The sequence below is a fragment of the Cotesia glomerata genome, linkage group LG1 (genome assembly GCF_020080835.1).
Source record: "Cotesia glomerata isolate CgM1 linkage group LG1, MPM_Cglom_v2.3, whole genome shotgun sequence".
Lineage (NCBI taxonomy): Eukaryota > Metazoa > Arthropoda > Insecta > Hymenoptera > Braconidae > Cotesia > Cotesia glomerata.
Window position 1 is genome coordinate 3,964,941 of NC_058158.1, and position 21,416 is coordinate 3,986,356.

Consider the following 21,416-nt stretch of genomic DNA (forward strand, 5'->3'; position numbering starts at 1 on the left):
TGTGTTCATATAAACCCCAGTAGTCAATGATATGGAATAATACCAAGGTGTATTTCACGCGGAAAATTATTTATTTGATAAACTATTATTCACATGATAATTTACTTCTTATTCTTCTTCTTTTTTTTTTTTTAATTTTAGATATTTTAAAATTCACCCGACGACAAGATACCGACAAATTATATTGAAGAACTAAACCATTATCCTCAATGGATTTTCTTTATTACCTGATGAAAATATACCGATAACCTCATTTAAAATTTTTTATTCTATTCGTTCTTCAACCTTGACACTTCACAGACGATTAGACACTGCTTCCATTACAGCCGTTGTTCCTTGTAATTCGCTATCACTCCAATGGATAAATTGTATACTGATAAATAAAATGAAAATTACATTAGCTATTTATCAGCTTCATTAAGTTGATCAACAATTTAATCATTGATTAAATTTTATTTTTTTGGTTGTTTTTTTCTGATGAATAATAAGCTCTAATTATCGTAATCAATAAACAAAAGACACTTTTAGCCTTGATTAATTTTATTATTATAATTACCCATCACAAAATCTTGATGATATAATCTTATACTTTATAAAATAATATTATTTTTTAACATAACTCGACGAAATAAAGAAAGTAAAAAGTTATTGTGATTAAAATCTGATATCTAATTCTTTCATTTCAATCCATCTATTGGCCGCGATTTGTATTAAGATAAATTCTTAGTCAACATAAATCTTTAATTGTAATCTGACGATAAGTTTCTAACAAAAGTTATCATTTATTTGACGTCAATAATTTAAAGAACAAATGTAATTTTTATTTATTTTTTTCTTACTGATAATTTTTAGCTGAATATATACATTGTGTTACTATTACCATCACTGAAACTATTTGAAATTTATTGAACATGTAATCACGCTAGTTGGTAAGTCAGAGAACACTTGTACTGAAAGCTGCAGTGGAGCTTATCGTGTGGAATAAAGCTCCCAAGCTTTCCGGTCAGCCATAACTTCTTTACCGACTCAGTAGATACAGTGCGTTGTGTTCAATAAAAACTTACTACCTACTTCATACTCGAAATTTTCTTTACCATTGACCATCAAGTTACTACTCCAGGAAAATTTTCTTTCTTTCGATCGATTTTACTCGGTATCTTTTTACTAAACTAGATTTTCAGTTTTTAAGTTAAACAGCTCAAACAACTAAATGTTAAAGACTTTTTCAGCAGATGTGTTACGTGTGTAATGTTTATCCATCATCATAACTGGTGATCGAAGGCCAAGTAATACAACTAAACTACCCTCAAAGTTCCACTACGTGAACTAGATCTAGACGATTTCAAAACGGTCAAGGACCGCAATCAAAGTTGATTCAATGATAAAAACTAAATGTGTAGTCACAAATTCCTTGCGGTTGTGCCATTTAATTTACGACCTTATCCGACAAATATTTTGTTGCGAACACAATAAACTAGTAAAAAATACTTCCGTTAAAGAGATAAATATACGAGGAGAAATAAATCTGACTAATAAACTAAACATACATTTTATTTTGTAGTCTTTTTCAGTTTACAATAGCTGCCGAACAATACAAGTCATTCATCAACATACAAAATCACTTTAGTTAAAGAAAGTCCTAAAACATCTATTACAATCATCCTCCCACGTTACTGCCTGATATATATGGTAGTATAAGTAAAAAAAAGGTAAATAAAGTAACAAATGATGATAGCTTATAATCGAATTTTCTCACTCTTGTTTATTTATCAACCCTAACGTATACTTTTATAAAAATCATTATCAATAATTTACAGCAGTACGGATTGCTATTAAAACGAAACTAAATTCTTAAAATATTTGCTGTCAAGACAGTTGGAAATTTTGCAAATGACATTTTAATATCATGTTGAAAATAACTTTGCGTTCATAGTTAAATCAATTCTATCTGTTGTCAAAACTTTATTTGTGCAGTCATTTACAAGCATAAGCTTAAAAATTTTAATTATTTTTGAATTTCACTTATTTTTTACTATTTAAATAAAGAGAACAATATAAAAAAAATTATTTAACTTATGACAGTTTTTATATACTTTATCTGAGTCGAACTGGCGACAAAATAAACGATAGAAGGAATGTCCAACAAACTTATAGCTGGGTAAGATAAACAATACGATACTAAGAATTTGTGCATGATTCTTGAAAAATATGTTGTGACTTACCAACAGAAATAACATACTACATAAAGTTTTTACTGAAAGCGCAATCGTGGCCGAAACGAAAAACCAGTGAGTGATATAGGTATAAAAATAATTTTTCAAACAAAATGACAGCGTGGCAGGTGCCCTTCATTGCTTACTCTTGTTGCAATAAATCAAATAAAGAACATATCGGACGAAGTGACGCGAGATATTGTCAGTAAACTTCATTGAAAGCGCTAGAGCGTTGAAAATGTACAGATCAAAACGAGCTCGCCGAAGGCGAGCGAAGTTCGATCGGTATTATGCGAAGACGTCTCGTTCGAAGATGATTACAATTGTAGTAGCGTCAGCTGCTTCCAAATCCACAACATTTAGAGTATTTTAAATTTTATTTCACGAGATTGCCACCCCGCTCCTTGGCGCTCTCCGTTACTTACTTCATATTTTAGAGTTTTATCTCATCGATGATTAAAATTTTTTAAAAATTCACTTATAATGCTTATCTTAAGAAGATGATTACGGGCAGATAAGGGTTACTGATTTACGGGTGGGTATGTAATCATCTTCGAACGAGACGTCTTCGCATAATACCGATCGAACTTCGCTCGCCTTCGGCGAGCTCGTTTGATCTGTACATTATGCTTTGACGTCTCGTTCTCGATGATTACAATTGTAGCTGTTTAGAGTGATATTTGCATTATAATTCGATTTGTCAAAATTTTTATTTATTTATTTATTTTATTTTAATGTTACACATAACTTTTTAAGATAATATCTTGCGTGCAAATGTTTCATTTGACTCTTGTATTGGTCTATTATAAAATCTAGCGAATGCTAATGAGTTTTTTGACCATCCCGCTGTCCGTCTAATTGTATCTATGTCGACACCTCGGACCTTTGCTTTTGACACGGCCGCATGCTTTGTACTATATGCGCTGAAGTTGTCGGTATCTATTCCCGATTTCTTTAAAAAGGCTTTTACCCAATGACCTAAGGTTTGGGCCCCAACTGCTTTATGCGGTTTAATAGTTGAAATAAAGAGGTTCTTGGTATCACCTCTTAATGCTTGTGTTATTTTCAAATATTGTGTTAGAGTTTTTGCTACGGACACACTTTTTCTTTCCTTAAAGAATGGTAGAACCAAATTAGGTTGGAAGGTACCTGGTTTTGACGTTTTTATTAGATCAGGAACTTTAATCTCGATTGCTGTAGTAGATATTTTGATGTTATCTATGTTGATCAAAGCCATAGTTTGTAAACGATGAGCTGTCGCTAAGATCATTAACGTAATTGTCTTTTCGGCCAGTTTCTTAATTTCCAGCTTTTCGGTATCCGGCATAGCCTCTATGTATAGAAGAACCCGATCCGTATCCCACATGGTAGCGTACTTTGGTCGCGTTGGTCGTTTTTTAAAAACACCTCGCATAAAACGTGATATCAATTTGTTATCTATTTGGCGTTCGTGGGCGATGAGGGCAATAGCAGCCCTATCCGAATTTAAGGTACCATACTTACAGCCGCTGTTGAATCTCTTGGTTAAAAATTCTATGACTTTTAACTCGTCAGCGTCATGAATGTCGTAATTTTTTCCTTTTGCGAAAGCCCACCACTCTTTCAGTGAACTTTCATACTGTTTGAGCGTAGATTCTGTGATAGAGCTTAGCATGATATCCGCAGCTTCTGAAGATAGTCCTTTATTTAAATATATTTTCCTGACAAGCGTACGGCTACCAGGGAAAGTGTTCTCGCAAGTGGGTGTACCTTGGATCTGCAAGGAGACATTAAAAGTTTATTATCAGGTTGAAATACTACGGGCGAATCCCTGAGCAACGTCTTTAGTAACGGGTACCAAGGTTGTGTAGGCCAGTTTGGTACAACGATAATGCCTTCAGCTTTATCAGTGATAAATTTTTTAAGAGTAGGTGCGACCAACGCGAACGGAGGAAACGCGTAAATTTTTTCGTTTTCCCAAGGTATTGTAAACGCGTCAACTCTGAAGGCTTCCGGGCTTGGGAATCTGGAGCAGAATTTTTTGACTTTTCTATTTTCGAATGTCGCAAATAGATCTATCGAAAACGGGCCAAACTTTTTGTCAATCAAGTTAAATGCTTTTTCAGATAACTCCCATTCGGTGTCAATGTTCATGCTTCTAGACGCTGCGTCTGCATGAAAATTATCTTTTGACGAGATGTAAGTTGCAAAAATCCAGATCTTTCGAACTTCACACCAGTCCCAAATTTGTCGTGCTAAGTTACTTAACCTTGGAAACTGAATACTTCCCGTTTTATTAACGTATGCTATTGCTGTTGTATTGTCTATTCTCAACAAAATTTCACAATTGTTTAAATTTGATGCAAAAGACTTAAGAGCATAAAAGGCCGCCAACAATTCTAAATAATTTATAAAAAGTTTCTTTTGTTCGTTATTCCACCAGCCCTGCGCCGCTTCACCATTACAAAAGGCACCCCATCCCGATAGTGAAGCATCTGAGGCAATTTCTAATTGATATTGTCCTGTTCTTATCGGGTTATTACCGGTTTGGCTGTTTTTACTCCACCACGCTAGGTCTTCTTCAACGTTAACGGATAGCGTCATATAACCGTCGTAATTTCCGTCATTTAATAATAACGCGACATATTTTTCTCTCTCTAATTTTTTGCAATGACATAGTCCGTAAGCAACTGCGGGGCAAGCTGCATTCAGGACTCCTAATAAGGTTGCTATCTGTCTGATTTTGTATGTGGTTCCTGCTCTGAATTCAGTCAGTAGGCTTTTTATTTGTTCTTTTTTATGGTCAGTTAATTCAATGGTGTAATCTATTGAATTTACAACTAGACCTAGGAATTTACATTTTTGCACCGGCTCCATATCGCTTTTCCTAACATTAATTATAAATCCGAGCTTTTCTAAAGTATTTTTTGACCATAAAATATTTTCCCGACAGGTATTATAGTCCTTTGCAATAAATAATATATCATCCAGATAGATTACGACTAAAAAACCTTTCTCTCTCAGCATATTTACAACGGGCTTCATTATTTTAGTGAAAATAAACGGACTTAAGCTAAGACCGAATGGTAGGCAGGTAAATTGGTAGATTTCATTTTTAAAGATAAATCTTAAATATTTCCGACTATTTTTATTTATCGGTACAAGAAGATACGCGTCTTTAAGGTCCATAGCAGCCATAAAATCGTTTAACAATAATAGATTTTTGGCTGTTCTTATATCTTCCATTTTGAAGTGAGGTGCCAAGATAAATTTATTTAAATTTGTTAGGTTTAGGATAAATCTATGCGTTCCATCTGGTTTCGGTACCAGAAAAACGGCGAAATGAACTGGTCTACCAAAATTCACATTTTTCTATTGCTTTTTTGCTTAAAAGCTTATTAATCTCTGCCTCTAACAACCTTTCCTCGTTACTAGACCAAGATCGTTGCTGAGGGATGTATTTTTGGTACGGAGTTTCTATAAACGAGATTGAGTATCCGTTCAGACAAGATAAAATAAACTTATCTGTTGTTATTTTCGCCCATTCAAGTTTGAATGAGCGAAGCCTACCACCTATTGGTGGATTCCTTACCGTGATTATTTCTTTCGTGGGTCCTTGGTCTGGGTCTGAGTCTTCTCCCGGCTTGGTATTTGACTCGTTCGGGGAGCTTCTGGCTTTGAAGCGTGAGTACTTTCTCTGGTAGTTTGTGCCCGTCTGCCTGTGATAGACAGGCGGGCCCCTCAAGTTTCCCTGATAAGCTTGTGACCTCTGGAGCGGTTTTTTCGTAGCTTTTTCCGGAACTTTCAAGTTCTGGCAAGCATTCTCAATTGCTTTCGCTTCTTTGAGTTGCTCCGCCAATTTATCTCCATATAGCCATTGGTCTGGAGGTATGGAGTCGACCAGAGTCTTGACTCCCTTCTTCATTACCGGCGTAATGTAGGATTTTCGGGCCACTGAGTGTTGGTGAAAGGTTTCCGCTAGTAGTTTACCGGCATCACTCAGATACTCCATGAGTTTTAACTCGTCCACTTCTTTGTCAGAAGTGTCTAGAAGGAGTGATAAGGCAGCACCCACTGACATAATTGCCGATCCTACACACTCTTGCGTTTCAACAAAGTGCTCATCTCTCTTTTTGGTGATTTCAGAGAGCGCCGGAGTTATTTCCAAATTTATTTTTGGAGGTTCAGTGTAAAACTCTCCCTTCCTAGGGTATTTTTTAAGTAAGCTCTTTCTAACATCGTCAGATAAACCCTCCTTCATCCATGTCTTCCACCTGCCTTTTATTTCTGGGTGGAATTTGAAAGAATCTTCAATTTTTTCATTAGGATCTGTTCCTAGAATCTCCAAGATTTCTGTGTCCAGCAGTGGCCCTTGTTGGGCTACTTCAGTCTCTTTTGGAGTCTGATTGAGAGCGACAGGGTCTTCCGTGTCTACACCGTCATTTTTCTCCGTTAATTCTCCGTCTTCGCCGACTTCAGGCGTGACGTTTCTCTCTAAACAGAAAGGATTGAAAATTATAATTATACCAACCGTGTAGGTGTTTGATAATTAAAATTAAAGTTCGTATGGAACTTTTATGAACTATTTGTTCACATAACATGTAAATATCTGTATAGATATTTATACGGAGGCTTTGCCTTTATTAGGCAGGCATCATTCGTATGGAATGTGCTCTCGTTTTTTTTTTTTTTTAAGATTTTTATAAAAAAGTTATTAAAAATTTTTTTTTTTTTTTTTGAGAAGAGAAAAACAAAGAAAAAATTACCTGAAGATGAGGATGACTGGAATTCTTCCAAATTATTGTCCGCGGGTTTGTGTTGCGCTATTTGCGCCACAATATTTTGAAGGTTATCCAGTTGCCGTTGTATGCCATCCTGCCACTTTTTATTTTCCTCTTTTTCTCGCTTTCGATCTACTGATCGAGATCGAGAGCGCTTCTTTTTCTTTTCTTTGGGCATATTGGACCGCTAGTTCAGATGATTTTGTTTAATTATTTTTAATTAAGTAATGTTGTTTATACTCATAGATGTTGATCGTTGGGCACAACGAAACTATATGAAGTAAGTAACGGAGAGCGCCACGGAGCGGGGTGGCAATCTCGTGAAATAAAATTTAAAATACTCTAAATGTTGTGGATTTGGAAGCAGCTGACGCTACTACAATTGTAATCATCGAGAACGAGACGTCAAAGCATAATTAACTACTTCCATACAGAGCTCGGAAAAATCAAAGATTGAAAATATAATAAAAGTGTAGTACATAATAACATTACATAAATCCATTCTGTAGTGTCATAGTTACATCCCTTTTCAAGGATGAATGCATTTGTACTTTCATTTGATATTTTATACTATTTCAGAGAAAATAGTTCACTGTTCATGACAGCCAATAACCAATAAGATCGCTTGCACCCGACAGATGTCAATAATATCTACGCATTTCTATAGTTTTAATAATTATTTTAAGAGTTATATTATTTGTTACTTTCTATTTATCAAATTAAATACTTCAGTAGGTTTTTTTGATGTTTTTTGTATAAGCTGAGACTAAATCACTTTATTTTTCTTTATTATTACTCGTAAACAATATTTCTGCTCTATTTATTTTTCAAGCTTTCCTTAAGTCATTTATGCAAATATTGAAAGCTCAATTATTGTTGCGAAAAATTTAATGCTGTTATTATTCTCTTTTTTTCATGCCATTTATTACGTAAATTATAATACTGCAATTTTCATAATATTTGTAAAAAATTTTCTCAGTGCAATTTTAAAAATTAATTTATTAGTAAGTTTAAGTGTCAAGATAAAGTTTATTCCGAGTAGATGAAGAATTGTGGCGTATAAGTTTTAAAAAACAAATAAAATTGGGATATTGACAGTTTTTATGCACTCCATGAAAATTTAACTGTGAAAATAACAAATAAAAATAATTTTAATAGTCAAAAAATAAATAAAATCATAAGATAATAAAAAAGATACGGAATAGCTGGACACTAAAGAATCCAGTGTAAAATGGTGTGTTAAAAAAGTAGTAAAAGTTGAGTAAAATGATATTTAAACAGAGTTTTACTGCCCTAATAAAATAATAAACGTGGAAAAAAATTATTAAAAAATTCAATTGGTAAGTAGATAAACGTAAGATTACAAAAGAGTTTTAATCCTGCAATCTCATATTCAAGGATGCAATTTTTGTCTTGTACTAGTTCATAGTTCTATTCACTCTGATTATGTATATATATATTTTGAAGAATTCAGTTCAACTATGTACTTAAATGTTTTATCCTTTCTCCATACATCTTCTTATAATTTTGTTCAAAGTTAAATCATACCTACGATAATAATGATTTGAATATTCATGAACATGTGCATATTCATAAACTAAATATTATTTGGATCAATGTTAATCGAGCTTTTTTTTACTAAAAATAATTATCTCTAGTAACGTTTTTTTTCGACCAATTACTACGTCAATTAACTCGAGAAATTACTCAATTACGAAATTTTAAATCATTAAAATCAAAGGTATAAATTTATACCGCAATTTCGTAGCTGCTAGTCTTACTTAGTCGTGACTCTCACGATTAGCAAAGATCTACAGTGACACTCTGTACATTAGGTTAAGAAGGATAAGCGCACACACGTCCATGTACATTTATATAAATATAAGGTAGAAAACGTGTAGCAAATGAAACGAGGCGGTGACGGAACTTACGAAGGATGCACGAACCTGCGCAGTAGCGTAACTATTTGGGGGTTGCAATGAGTACATCTGCAAGGGGCGCGTGGTGTTACTGGGGTGTCAGTCACGGCTGATCTGCCTACCAACAATCACGTAAGTTCGTAAATATGTTCGTCTTGCGTTAATTACTCGTGATTAAATATGCCTATTTTAATTCTCACTCGTTACTTTTTGTAATGATTACTCGTAAAAATTAATGGATGAAAAAAAAAATTAAAATTTCAAACGGGTCAATCGACTTCGCTGATAGAAAATTATGTTACAGTTATCTTATTGCCGAATTAATTATTGAAAATAGTGAATGCTAGATATATTGTGAAATTCGCGATTTTATGAAAGTTTATTTATATTTTTAGAAGCCAAAGTGGTTATGTAATCAGTAAATTTGGTTTTTAAAATTTTTATTCATGATTTCATTGTTAGTGTCTTTGTTAAAAATAATTACGTGAGTTAGATTATTTTTTTTAGCTGCTGAATTTTATTGCAAAGTAATTAATAGTTGAAAATTTGTATACATGATAATTGAAGATTATTATCAGGATTATTACAATGTTTATACTACAATAAGCTTACGTATTGTTTATTGATAGCTTAGGCTTCGTACTTGAGATGGCTAGCAAATGTCAATGTTTAAATACACGTGTGTCACACGCAGTGTGTTCAGTTATGACAAAAATAGTTTAATTAACAAATTAAATAAAAAATTTTTTGGCATTTTTTAATTACTAAACAAAATTTTATAAATATCTGATGAGATTTACACTAAGTTAGTGAATAATAAAATTCAAAGTAATTAAAAAATAAACGAATTTTTTTAGTAGATTAATTAAAACGATTGCTTCCAGTTTCAAAGTTTAGTTAATTATTTATTTGACGTAATGAGTGTTGAGGAATATTTTAAAGATATTCAAGAGCTTTAATTAGTTTTTAAATTGTGCAATAGTGTTTTCATATGATAAATAATCAAATAAGTTGCAAAAAATTATTGCAATGCTTAAGAGAGTAATATTTGAATCAGTAGTTGATAAAAGTTGTAAAGCTCAATGAAAAAGGACTTGCGCGCAAATGAAACGGATGATTTTTCTCTTGTACTAGAATTTATATTTCTAATATATTATTTCTTGAGGAATCGTGACAGCTGAATAACCAAATAAAAAAAATTTTTATTGATATTAACTGTTTAATAATATCGAAAATTAATGAAACTATAGAAATGCATTTGAAGTGTTCATTAAAGATGATATTGACATTGACATGAATTCGAGGTTCATAAGAGAGTTACTGTTTAAATAAAGGTATAATTAAGAAAATTAAAAAACTATTCATGTTGTCAATATAAACAAATAGTGTATTATTATTATTATCATTATTAGACAGGTGGAGATTAATTAATGGCTAGTAAATCATTAATTAAATCATCAAGATTGATAAATCACTCAGCATTAATATGTACATCGGTTACCATAGCTGTAATTGCTATTAGTTACAAGATTGAAACACTAAGCATTTATGTCATATTCTGTAATCGCTATAATATCTGACGTTAATAGATATTCGTGTCATCGAATTTACTCACCGCTACATTATGTTTTCATGTATACACTTGACAGTAACCATTAATTGTCATAATACATCTTTACATACGGAGCTATAGGCTCCTGTTTAATATTTCAAAAAATTAAAAGCTTTATATAAGAAAAAAAAACATATCTAAAAGACTTAATTACAGTTATGAGGTAGTTATTTTTCTTGAAAGTTGATTTAAAGTTTATATATTTGCTAGAGTTGCGTGTCAAGGAAAATAAACTTGATAAGTATGGATTTTAGTATCGATCATTTGAGATTCTACTTGTAATTATAATTACTGTTATGTCTCTCTTACCTACATTACAACCTATATTCACGTGAAAAACTTGCTCATTATTCTTACTATTGTAGTAGTTGTTGTTGTTCTTGTTATAGGTTTTATTTTAAACTCAAGTTAAATTATCGCAGTCTTGGAATTAAAAATAAACAGTATTACTATTTAAAGAAGGGTTTGTTTTTTTTATCGAAGCAATACTTGGTAAATGGCTATCACTAGTCTGATAAAATTGTTTAATCAGTGTCGAGCATTAACCTACACAAGACTTATTTTTACACGATCGATTTTGTGATTACGAGCCTGCATTCATGATTTCACTGTTTTTTCATAGTTTATTTATTTTGTTTGTAACAAGCAGGTGTTTTGTCGCGTGCTTCCACGAAACATTATCTCATAAAATATTATTATAGTGTAGTTTTTCATCAGTAGGAAGTAATTAACTTATTTTTAAAGTGTAGGTCAGAGTTTTTGGATTATTAGGACACATTACAAAGGAATTTGAAAGCCAAACAAACATAAAGTTGGAAATGTATGCAATTCATGCACATTGCTACGTTATCATTCACATCGTATACTTTATGAGAAATTCATAAATTCTCGTACTTTATTTTGCTATAGATAAGGGGTTCTACATATCATCAAAATTATAATCTTTTTCATTTATATTTATACTAGTTTCATTTATATTTTAATTAAAAAAATTGCGACATACATCACAATGAATAATTGAAAAAGTTTTTCATTATTCATGAGCTCAAATCAATCAATTTATTAGGTGTTGAATTATTTCAAATCCTTTAAAAATTTAGAGCATAAATAAAAATGAAAATAAAATAATCCGTTATATAAATCAAATCCAAAAATATTCGCTTGCTACCCAGAAATTTATTGAATAAAATAAATACAAACATTTCATAAAACTACGAAAATAAAAAACGAGTTGAAACAAAATAAAAAATATCTAAAAAATATATCATATTTCAAACGAAACCGATTTTGTAAGTTGTCAGTACAGAGTATAGAAAAAATTGAAAACTTCAATTTAGGTATCAATAACCCGGTTGTATTGTCAAAAGATTTCGACAAACAGAAAGTGGAATATACAAATAAACGGAAAAATTAAAAAAGAAGCAAGTTGATAACAGGATGGTTACTTTGACCTCTGCTGTCAGCAGTTCAATATCGTAAGTGGGACATGAACCTAGTAGATACCCAGGGCTTTACACAAATGTTCAATACAACCGCGTTCGCTCACCCTCACGCTTAAACTCTTCAGCAAATACTCCATGACATATAACTACCAGAGATCTGTGATTTCTCTCTTTAGTTTTTCATTCTACATTTCATTGCTTACCCTCGTCTTCTCTTTATTTATCGTTCTTTTGCGTTTCGAATTGTTTTTTTTTGTTATCAAGCCTCTGCTCCTAAACCGACGGTACGCTGAAGTTGGAAGAGACTGTCCTAATTCCCTCTTCCGTCGTTTTACCCGGATGAAAATTCTCGGAAGGATAAGGAAGTTTGCCTTCGGTGTGCCGAGATGCGGCGGAAATGATTCCGCGGATTTCTATACCAGCATAATTCACGAGAAGTCTATATATTGTTTTTCCTAGATTTCTGTAATGCACTTTGTATGTGTTATAAATTGTTGTAAAAATATAGTCTTTAAAACAATACCAGGAAAATATATCTTACTCAGATTAATCATAAAAGAATTGAGAAAAATTTATTTTCAAAGCTTATATTGAAATAGTTGATTTTATTTTACATTCATTAAATTTTTTTCGTTAAATAATAAATATCGTCAAGTAGTATTAGCGAGTTGAATGTATAATTAAAATAGTCTCATTAGTATCGTTAATCTCAATGACATTTGTCGAGTGTCAGCATATAAATATCGCGAAATTTGTAAAATTAATGTTCACTCTCAGCCGATTGAATTAGAAATCATGATGAATTGAATAATTATACTATATCAAAGCATGTCAGAGTGCAACCAAGTATAAAGGATAGATTACCGCGTACATTTGAAACATACATTTCATAAATTCATCGTTATATATCGCTATTAATCACTTATAGTACATACATTCATAATTACCAAAGAATTAGCTGAATTTTTGGCAACATTTCAAACTCTTACTCTTTTACATTTTGCGTTCCCGCGGGAGTAGTTTTCTAAATTACTTAAAATGTAACCTCAACTAGTTCAAGTACTTTTCAGTGGTTTTATAAACCAAAATTGTTTCACATAAATTATTTAAAGAATCATCTCATCGTTAAAAAGCAATACATTTCAACATTTTATTTTTTTGGCAGGCAGTAAAAAAAAAAAAAACCTATTCTATAGTATTATCAGAGGATAAATTTATTTTAATTATTTTTTTGATACTGTCTTTATGAAATCAGAACACGTGATTCATTGTCCCAAAGGTTTACGGTGTGATATTGATAGCGAATCATTTTCTATTCACAGCTATTTTATTCCCAATTTTATACGTTTTTTTTTTTTACAATTGTGTGGTACTCTGATGTATGTGAAAACGGCTATCGACTATTCGAGAGACACGGGTGAATGTGCATACGGTATAAAATGTAATCAATCAAGATTATCAACTTTTTTTAAATTAAAAAAATATGTATTGTTTAAAAATTTACTCGCTGTTACAAAACTAGATTATTTATTTTGAAAAAACAACGAATTTTTCTTGATGAAAATTTAATACGAAAATACGGTCAAAGAAAAATCATGAAAATGAAAGCTCTGCGGACAATAAATGTATCCGTTGAATTTGCCAATATAAAATGAGATTTCTCTATTGAAAAAATTGAATTTTAATGACATTCTCTGACTTAATCAGGATGCATGAAAGATCAGAAATTTTTAGTACGCCAAAAGCTTTGGCGGATCGGAAAAGGTAAGAGGAGGAAGAGTAATCAAAAAACAGGAAATAAAACCCGGCAGAAGCCAAAACGAGCCAAAGCCCGTCTACGTTCGCCGGTCTACGAAAACTAAACTCACGAAGAATGGAAATGTGAATTGGTGGAACGTGAATAGGATGGAAGTAGTAGTAGCGATGGTGGCAGTGTGTGTAGTAGCTGCGGCGGTGATGCTGCTGCTGATAGTAATAGTAGAGCAGTAGTCGTATAAGTTGTTGTTGTAGATATAGAGGTGGAAGTGAAGAGAAATTGAAGAGAATAGAGAATAGAGAAATAGAACGGAGCATGCTGTCGTAGCTGCTCGGTGAGAGAGGCTGCTTGAAACTGTTGGGTGCGGCGTAGGAGTGATCAATACTCCCCCTGTGCACATTCTACATCGCCATAGAAGTACCAAAGATAAAGCAACTCGCGAATTTTGAAAAGGCTTAAGCGGGATTGCATGTCAAGTCGTTACATCTTCGTCTTTTTGTTTCGTTCTCACTTTATTTTTATTGATAGTTGATTTTTTTTTTTTTTTTAATTAAACAGTTGTTCTTGATAGTGCTTTAGGTTTGCTATTGCAATGGCTATCACTCATTAGTACTAGATCAAACAAATTAAATAGAAGGAAATATACGTCAAAATATTAATTTATAAAATATTAGTGAAATATTTCTTGAAAAACTTTCAAAGACATAATGAGAGGTAATTTTCATTTAAGCTAAAAAAATTCTACATTTTTTTTTATTCAAGTAACAATACTTTTATATTTAACTTTTGTTTAGATTTTATTAGCGTAAGCATCGGTGAGCTTAAACAAAAATATCAACTTGACAATATGTTGTTGAGAAACTCAAGTGTTAGTATAATGGATAACACCGTTGTTGCACTTACTGTATTTAAACGTCATACTGCTAGGACATTCATTTTCAGCAGAGCTTTCAACGACGAGCTACTCTCGGAATGTCGAGATTTAAATTTCCTTTGTCTTTGTCTTTGTATCTGTCTTTATACTTTCTCTCCACTCATAAGAACGACTATTGTTAAAGATAAATATTTTTAATGTCACGATTGCTGCAAGTAAAGTGTTTCTTTCATCTGAATACATTTTTTTTTTCAATAACTCTTTCTTTTCAAAAACGCTTCATTTCTGTCCACCCATATTTCACCGCACAATCAGCTGGTGTTTTTTTCTATTTCCAACTTTTTGTCATTTTAACGATGCTGGATTTATAAATTGGTTTCGTTTTCATCTGAAACCAATCTAAATTTTTCAAATTTATATATATTGCTCACTGCGTTATTTCTTTCTATTAATGATTTCAACTTTTTCCAATAACAATAAAAAATATTTTGTTCACTTGTTATTTTTAAAATTCAACGCATAAAAATAAATAGGCAACCAACAAAATACCTTTCAATAACATAGTTGTTATTGAAAGTTTTCTGTTTTAGCAAACAGAAAACAAAGATATATTTTGGACTAATGGGTTTAGTTTCCTGCAGAATCAGCAAAATACATTAGAGACTATATTAATATTACTAACGTGTTACATTTTTAGTGTTTTTTTTTTTTTTTTTTTTTTTTTTTTAATTCTAATCTATTTATCCTTAATAGCAAATTCTTGTCTAGTCCATTAAATCAACCGATTTATTTAAAAGATAAATTTTGACTCTTATAAATAACTAGCAGTCCGCTCCGGCTTCGCACGGCTATTTAACAAAAATTTCAACATTAATTATGATGTTATATATAGCCTATGTCACCCGGGGATAGTGTAGCTTCCCAACAGTGAAAGAATTTTTCGAATCGGTTCAGTAGTTTCGGAGCCTATTCGATGCAAACAAACAAACAAACAAACAATCAAATCTTTCCTCTTTATAATATCAGTATAGATGAGCGAAAAAAATAACAAAAACTTGATTTGAACAAATTGATATTATTGTAACTCGTGGCTTTCTTAAATTCAATGCGAAAAACATGAAAAAATATAATTCATAAAATTTTGTATTATAAGGTAAAATCCCCAATATAGGATCATGTACCAGTATATGATCACTCCATGTATTTGTATACCTATATTTGTGAATATAGATATACAAATACATGGAGTGATCATATACTGGTACATGATCATATATTGGGGCTTTTACCTTACTATTAATTCTGTCCAACGTTTCACTTTTTTATAAGAACTTTTTCAACTAACAAAAACTGGAAATATTACATAAGTCTATGATTAACTGTAATTTTTTGTAGTCTTCTTTATTAAGTTTTTAAAAAAGTTCTAATAAAGAATAAAATACTGATCAATTATCTACTTTTTTACCGCATTTTTAATATTATCATTTTATAGATATTTATTTTCAGTTTATTATAGATTAGATTCATTTAAGTCACAAAAATTTCAATTCAAATCAAACGAATTCAAAGTAAATAAAAATCAAACATTTCTATTTCTTTAAATATATCCCGTTTGTTGGTCAGTTGGATTAAAAACAAAAAAAAACATAACAAACAACTGACATTAACATTATTTTCTACTCAGTGATGCGTGACTGCTAACTTTGACTATTCAAATATAACTCGGACTACAAATCACGTTGATGATTGTTGCCACCTAATGGGTTCCCTCTGTGCATTTTATCAAATTGCATTAATGTGCTCTCGCATCATTTAATCCTTCAAAATTTTGTTATATTCTCCTCACCATCATCGTCATCATCATCATCATAATTACTTTCCAATAAATAATAATCATATACTTGCCGATTTTCAATTTTAATATTCGTTTAATTCATGGCTTCGTAAATTTGATCAAAAATCCAAGGATATTTTTATTACGAGGATATATATTGGAATTTAGAAACGAACGGTTGAAAGAAAAGAAAAAGTATTAAAATTTTGTCAGAATGTTTGATATATTGCCGTACCTAACTCAAGTCGGGAACAAATTCCGAGGGTATTACAAAGGTCGTAGCTTCTATTATATGTATCCTTCCTTTTAATGTACGCTTGAATAAAATTCAGAAGACATACATTCCTTCATGACAATTATTATACGTAACGTATGAAGTAGTAGATTGATTCGGCTTAATTAAAATTATTTTTAGTTTGCATCAGCCTGTACATTACACTGATAGAAGGATTTCTTAGTATTTAAAAAGATTTCTCTGTATTTAAGAAATCATTTCTTAAACATCATTTCTTAGTATTCAAAAAATATTTCTTAGTATTTAAGAAATATTTCTTAAATACTAAGAAATATAAATACTAAGAAATATATCTTAAATACAAAGAAATATTTTTTAAATACTAAGAAATATTTTTTAAATGCTAAGAAATGATGTTTAAGAAATGATTTCTTAAATACAAAGAAATCTTCTTAAATGCTAAGAAATCCTTCTATCAGTGTACCTTGGACAGTAGTGATGATTAGCCTTTTTTTATTTTTTTAATTATTATCCCGACAACTCGGAACAAAAGACTTATGTGAAGTATAAAACTCGCTTAATGACTTTTTTCAAGTTGTCTTCGCACCTATTTTTTCTCTCTTTGTTCTTGCAATAGTTATCTCGATTCAAAAGTAACAGTGCTAAGCTCAGAATTATACTCCTTTTTTTTACCACCCGACCATTAATTTTGCCTTTAATAGTGCTATACACTTCTCTCTGAACTTTATCAAAGTTTCTTTGATCGCACTAACAAAAAAAAAAAAAAAAACAAAAAAAAAAAAAAAAAAAAAAAATGTTCTTTGAGTTGCAATATTAAATTTCCTCAAAAGTCATTTCTAAGATAAAATTAAACATTGAGTCATAAGAATTGAAAATTTTAGAGAGCAAATTTGATGAAAAAAAAAAAAAAAATAGATAAAAATTTTTTATTCCAACAGAACTTGTCACAGATATTTAAAAGTATAATTTAATTGATTCTAAAAATTCACTCTTTAAAATAAACCGTAAAAAATTAGCATTATTCTTTGAAGTGATACAATTTAAATGCTCTGTAACTTGTTTGAACACCACCGATGACTTGAGCTGTTATTTCGTCTTTGCAAGTAGAAAATACAAGTTCAACACCAAAAAAGTTGACTCTGTACTTTGTTTTAACTTACAGTCGCTTTAGAGCAAGGACGTTTTAAATTTCATTACATATCAATCTTAATAATTATAATTCTTCATAGAAAAGATAAAGAATGAAATTAAGCTTTTTTTTTTATAAACAAGGAACCATCGAAGATAAAGTTACCATCTCCATGAGGATTTAAGACGTATCAAGTAGCTCGGCCTCAAGATTATTGCTAAAAGTTTTATAATTAACGTTACTCTGGTACTCTTGTTTTTTTATTCGATAAAAGTAAACCAAGTTCTATTAAAAACAACCGTAACTTTTGGTTAGAGTCAACATTATTGAAACTATTTCACAAGATTAAAATTAAATTAAATAACTTTTAAAAAAAAAGGTATCAGAGAGGGCTCAGATGTACTTTGAATTTAATTGCAAAAATAAAATACTTCTTTACTAAAATACTTGTACAATTTATAATAAGAAATGGGAAATTTCAATGAAAAATAATTTAAACTCGACCTATTTAAACTTGGTATTTGTATCATTTTATGTGCGCATTATTTATGTGTAAATTTTTTCATTGCGTGACTTGAGCTATCACTATCGTTAATCGTATAAGAATTGCACGAGAAAAATTATGTGGGTTATTCAGTAAATTATAAAGTTTACGCAAATGTGATATGTACTAACGTGACAGCTCGTAGATAATATCATTACTCGAATGTATATTATAAATTATTTAGGCGTAGACATTCTTAGTTTAAAACATAATACACTTGTGATTTCTGGTATTGCTATTACTGTCACTATTTCTTTAAAAATGAAGGCACTGAGCCAACGGAAGCAATTACTTAAAGAAAAATTGCATTGAGTATAAGTTTAATTTTCACTGCTTTTTAATCAAATAGGATATCAACCAAAATGTTTAATGCATTTTTTATTTATATCATGTTGAATATCAATTTATTATACGAAAAAAATGATATAGAGAGATTTGAATAAAAAATTCTCAAGTACCGTAGACTTTTCTACAACAATTGATAATTATTTACTGTTATAATTTATGAACTATGCATCGATTTAAAATACACAAATGTTAATTTTGCGAGATATTTAAATTCAACTTTTATTATGAAGTATATTTTTTTAATTAAAAAAAAAAATTGAGAGAAAAAATAAATAAAATTTGCGTTTCAATTTACATTGATATTCATCTCATTTTCTCCTTTCTCATTTACATTTACTCCATAATTTAAACGTCACTTTGGAAACATAAAAAACATACTTTTCTCATCTAAATTGAATTTAATAATTATAACTAAATATAGAGTTTATAATTTATTATTTCCCGTAAGATTATGTAGATTAACAAATAACAAAAATACTGGACATGAAAGTGAGTTAAAACAATAAAATGTTTATCGTGCAGAGTAGGCTAACAAGTTTATCGCTAAACAATTTCCGCGAGTTGACTGTCGCTTACTGAGCATGAACGTAAGCCATTAAAACTTTTAAACGAGCACTATTAAGGCGCGAGAATGAGTAAGGGAAAATAGTCTTGTTCATGTCAGCCGCAAAAAATTTCTCAGTTAGTTTTTAATTTTTCATCAACTATTTGACTTTATATATTATATAATATAATATTTAATTAAAATGAAAACACTATTGCAGATGATTTATATTACAATAAAATATAATTAAATAGGATTAAAAAAAAAAAATTAAAATTACTATTTTAGATCCATGGCAACATTCCAATAGTGATCAATTGTTAATTGATACCCAATCAAATCGGCTATTTAAGGATGCAGCTGAAAATTCAACAATCGTCAGTAATGTAGTTGTGTTGTACTAAAAGTTGTAGTAAAATTTAAATAATCGTACTTACGTTTGAAATATATACATAAATATAATAATTTATCGACGAAAAAAAATAAGTGACAAATGTTTCCAGTGAGCGAGAAACAAAAAAATATATTTACCACTAAATTGTATAACACCGACCACTTTACATCGGTTAATGCAATCCAGTTAAATAATAATAATATTAATGATAATAGTGATAATAATATCGATAGTACCGTCGAATTTAAATTTGAAATAAATTTAACAAGGAAATCCCATCAAACAATGCTTAGTTATCTCGCTGACATTCCAAGTTAATGCGTGTAATATTTACTTAGGCGTTAGCGGTAACATTAGTGTTCAATTAAAGTAACTATGCGGCTTATTTGTAACAGCAAAACCTCATTCTAAATTCGCGAATCATTATAATAATTGATAATTACTCCAGTGATAATAAAATTTAATTATTTGTTTACCTGATAGTCGGTTATATCAAGTATTAATTACTTGTATTTAAATATTTACCGTGATTTTAAGTATACAGGCTAGTAATATCATAGATTTTTAATTTGATAGATAAAAATTAATATTTACAATTCAAGGGCTAATTTTTTAAGTCACGGGTAGGGATCTTTATTTAGGGTCAAGTGTTTGATTAAATATAAGTAAACAAGATGGCTTTCGCCGCGGCACGTATGATCCTCAAGGACAAACGACGAAAAGCCAGCAAAGAAGATTTCGCGCCCAGAGCTAGGAGCAAGGTAATGTTTCAACAACTTTATCAAAAATTGTAAAAAATAAAAAATCGTTTCATTAACTGTAAATGTAGGTCAGTGTTCAATGAAATGGGTGTTATTAAAATTTTTTAATAGAGGGAATTGAAAAAAAAAAAATGTAATCGATCTGAATTCGATTTATGTGACTGGAAAAGTGGAATTATGAATTTAAATTCATTTCAACTGGGATTTTTTGGAATCCAATAATGTCGGTCTCAATTGCAATACTGGTATCGAATAGAAACTGATACAAAATGATAAAGTCCGATACGAAAATCTGAATGCAACAAATTTAATTTTTCGTAAACGTGATCAAGTTAGTACATGATTGGTTATCTGTCATTATAACTGTCCATACGAGCGCCAGTTTTCTCTGTGATGGAAAAAACTAAATTTTCCGAAAAATTTAGATAAACATTCAAGAGTCATTTAATGTGAAATTCCGGCAAGCTTTCAAGTGGATAATTTAATATTCAGCAAAAAATTTAATTTTTGATCATCAATTTACCGTAGCAAATTAATGCTGAAATATGTGAAGAATTTCACTGTTGACACTTTTGATCGATTGAAAATTTTTAAACCATGAGATATAAATATTTTACAATATGCATTCAACTTAGAAATTTTATCAGTTTAATAAATTAGTATTGAAATTTCAGATCAATAAAAAAAATGAACTTCTCATTTTATATTCAAGGAAAGTAAACAACTTTCCGAGGTAATTTTAATTAAAATGTTGAAACAACAAATTAACTAATTACCTTAATTATAAATTCTGTAACTATATTAAATTTTATAATTTAACAATTGCAAATATTTGACGTAGCTATAAAATAAATTTTCGAAAACTAATAAGAGCAATTTGTTAAGAGATTGGATTTTCTTTACTATCGTAAAAGATTATAACAGAAATAGTTATTAAGAGCATTGAAAAGAAAAGCCGATTAGTCTTTAAGAAAAAAAAGTAATTTTTTAGGGTGCTTATCGTGCTTTTTTGACAAAGTCAGCTGAGTTA

The 21,416-nt window shown here is 30.4% G+C and overlaps 2 protein-coding genes across 4 annotated transcripts in view; one reads left to right on the plus strand and one right to left on the minus strand.

Annotated features, from left to right (window-relative positions):
• The window catches only part of LOC123265059 (neo-calmodulin-like), an 81,381-nt gene that overhangs the window by 13,650 nt on the left and 46,315 nt on the right, over positions 1-21,416 (plus strand). For 2 of the 3 annotated variants that reach the window (XM_044728643.1, XM_044728651.1), the window contains exons 1-2: positions 8,936-9,024; positions 19,520-20,386. The exons of the other annotated variant lie outside the window; for it this stretch is intronic. In XM_044728643.1, the coding sequence (XP_044584578.1) occupies positions 20,300-20,386 (87 nt within the window). In that variant the 5' untranslated portion in view covers positions 8,936-9,024; positions 19,520-20,299. Of the gene's footprint in view, positions 1-8,935; positions 9,025-19,519; positions 20,387-21,416 lie in introns of those variants that run through there. 3 annotated transcript variants of the gene reach the window in all.
• On the minus strand, positions 5,545-7,223 carry LOC123262625. The gene is made up of 2 exons (XM_044724906.1): positions 6,959-7,223; positions 5,545-6,686 (listed from the first exon to the last, which is right to left on the minus strand). Exons 1-2 carry the CDS (start codon positions 7,149-7,151, stop codon positions 5,545-5,547), a joined length of 1,335 nt encoding a protein of 444 aa, XP_044580841.1. The 5' UTR covers positions 7,152-7,223.

Excerpts from the sequence above, each read along its gene's own strand:
- LOC123262625 (XM_044724906.1), bottom strand. The coding sequence starts at position 7,151 with ATGCCCAAAGAAAAGAAAAAGAAGCGCTCTCGATCTCGATCAGTAGAT. Across the intron at positions 6,687-6,958 it reads CCAGTCATCCTCATCTTCAG|AGAGAAACGTCACGCCTGAA; the intron begins GTAATTTTTTCT and ends CTTTCTGTTTAG.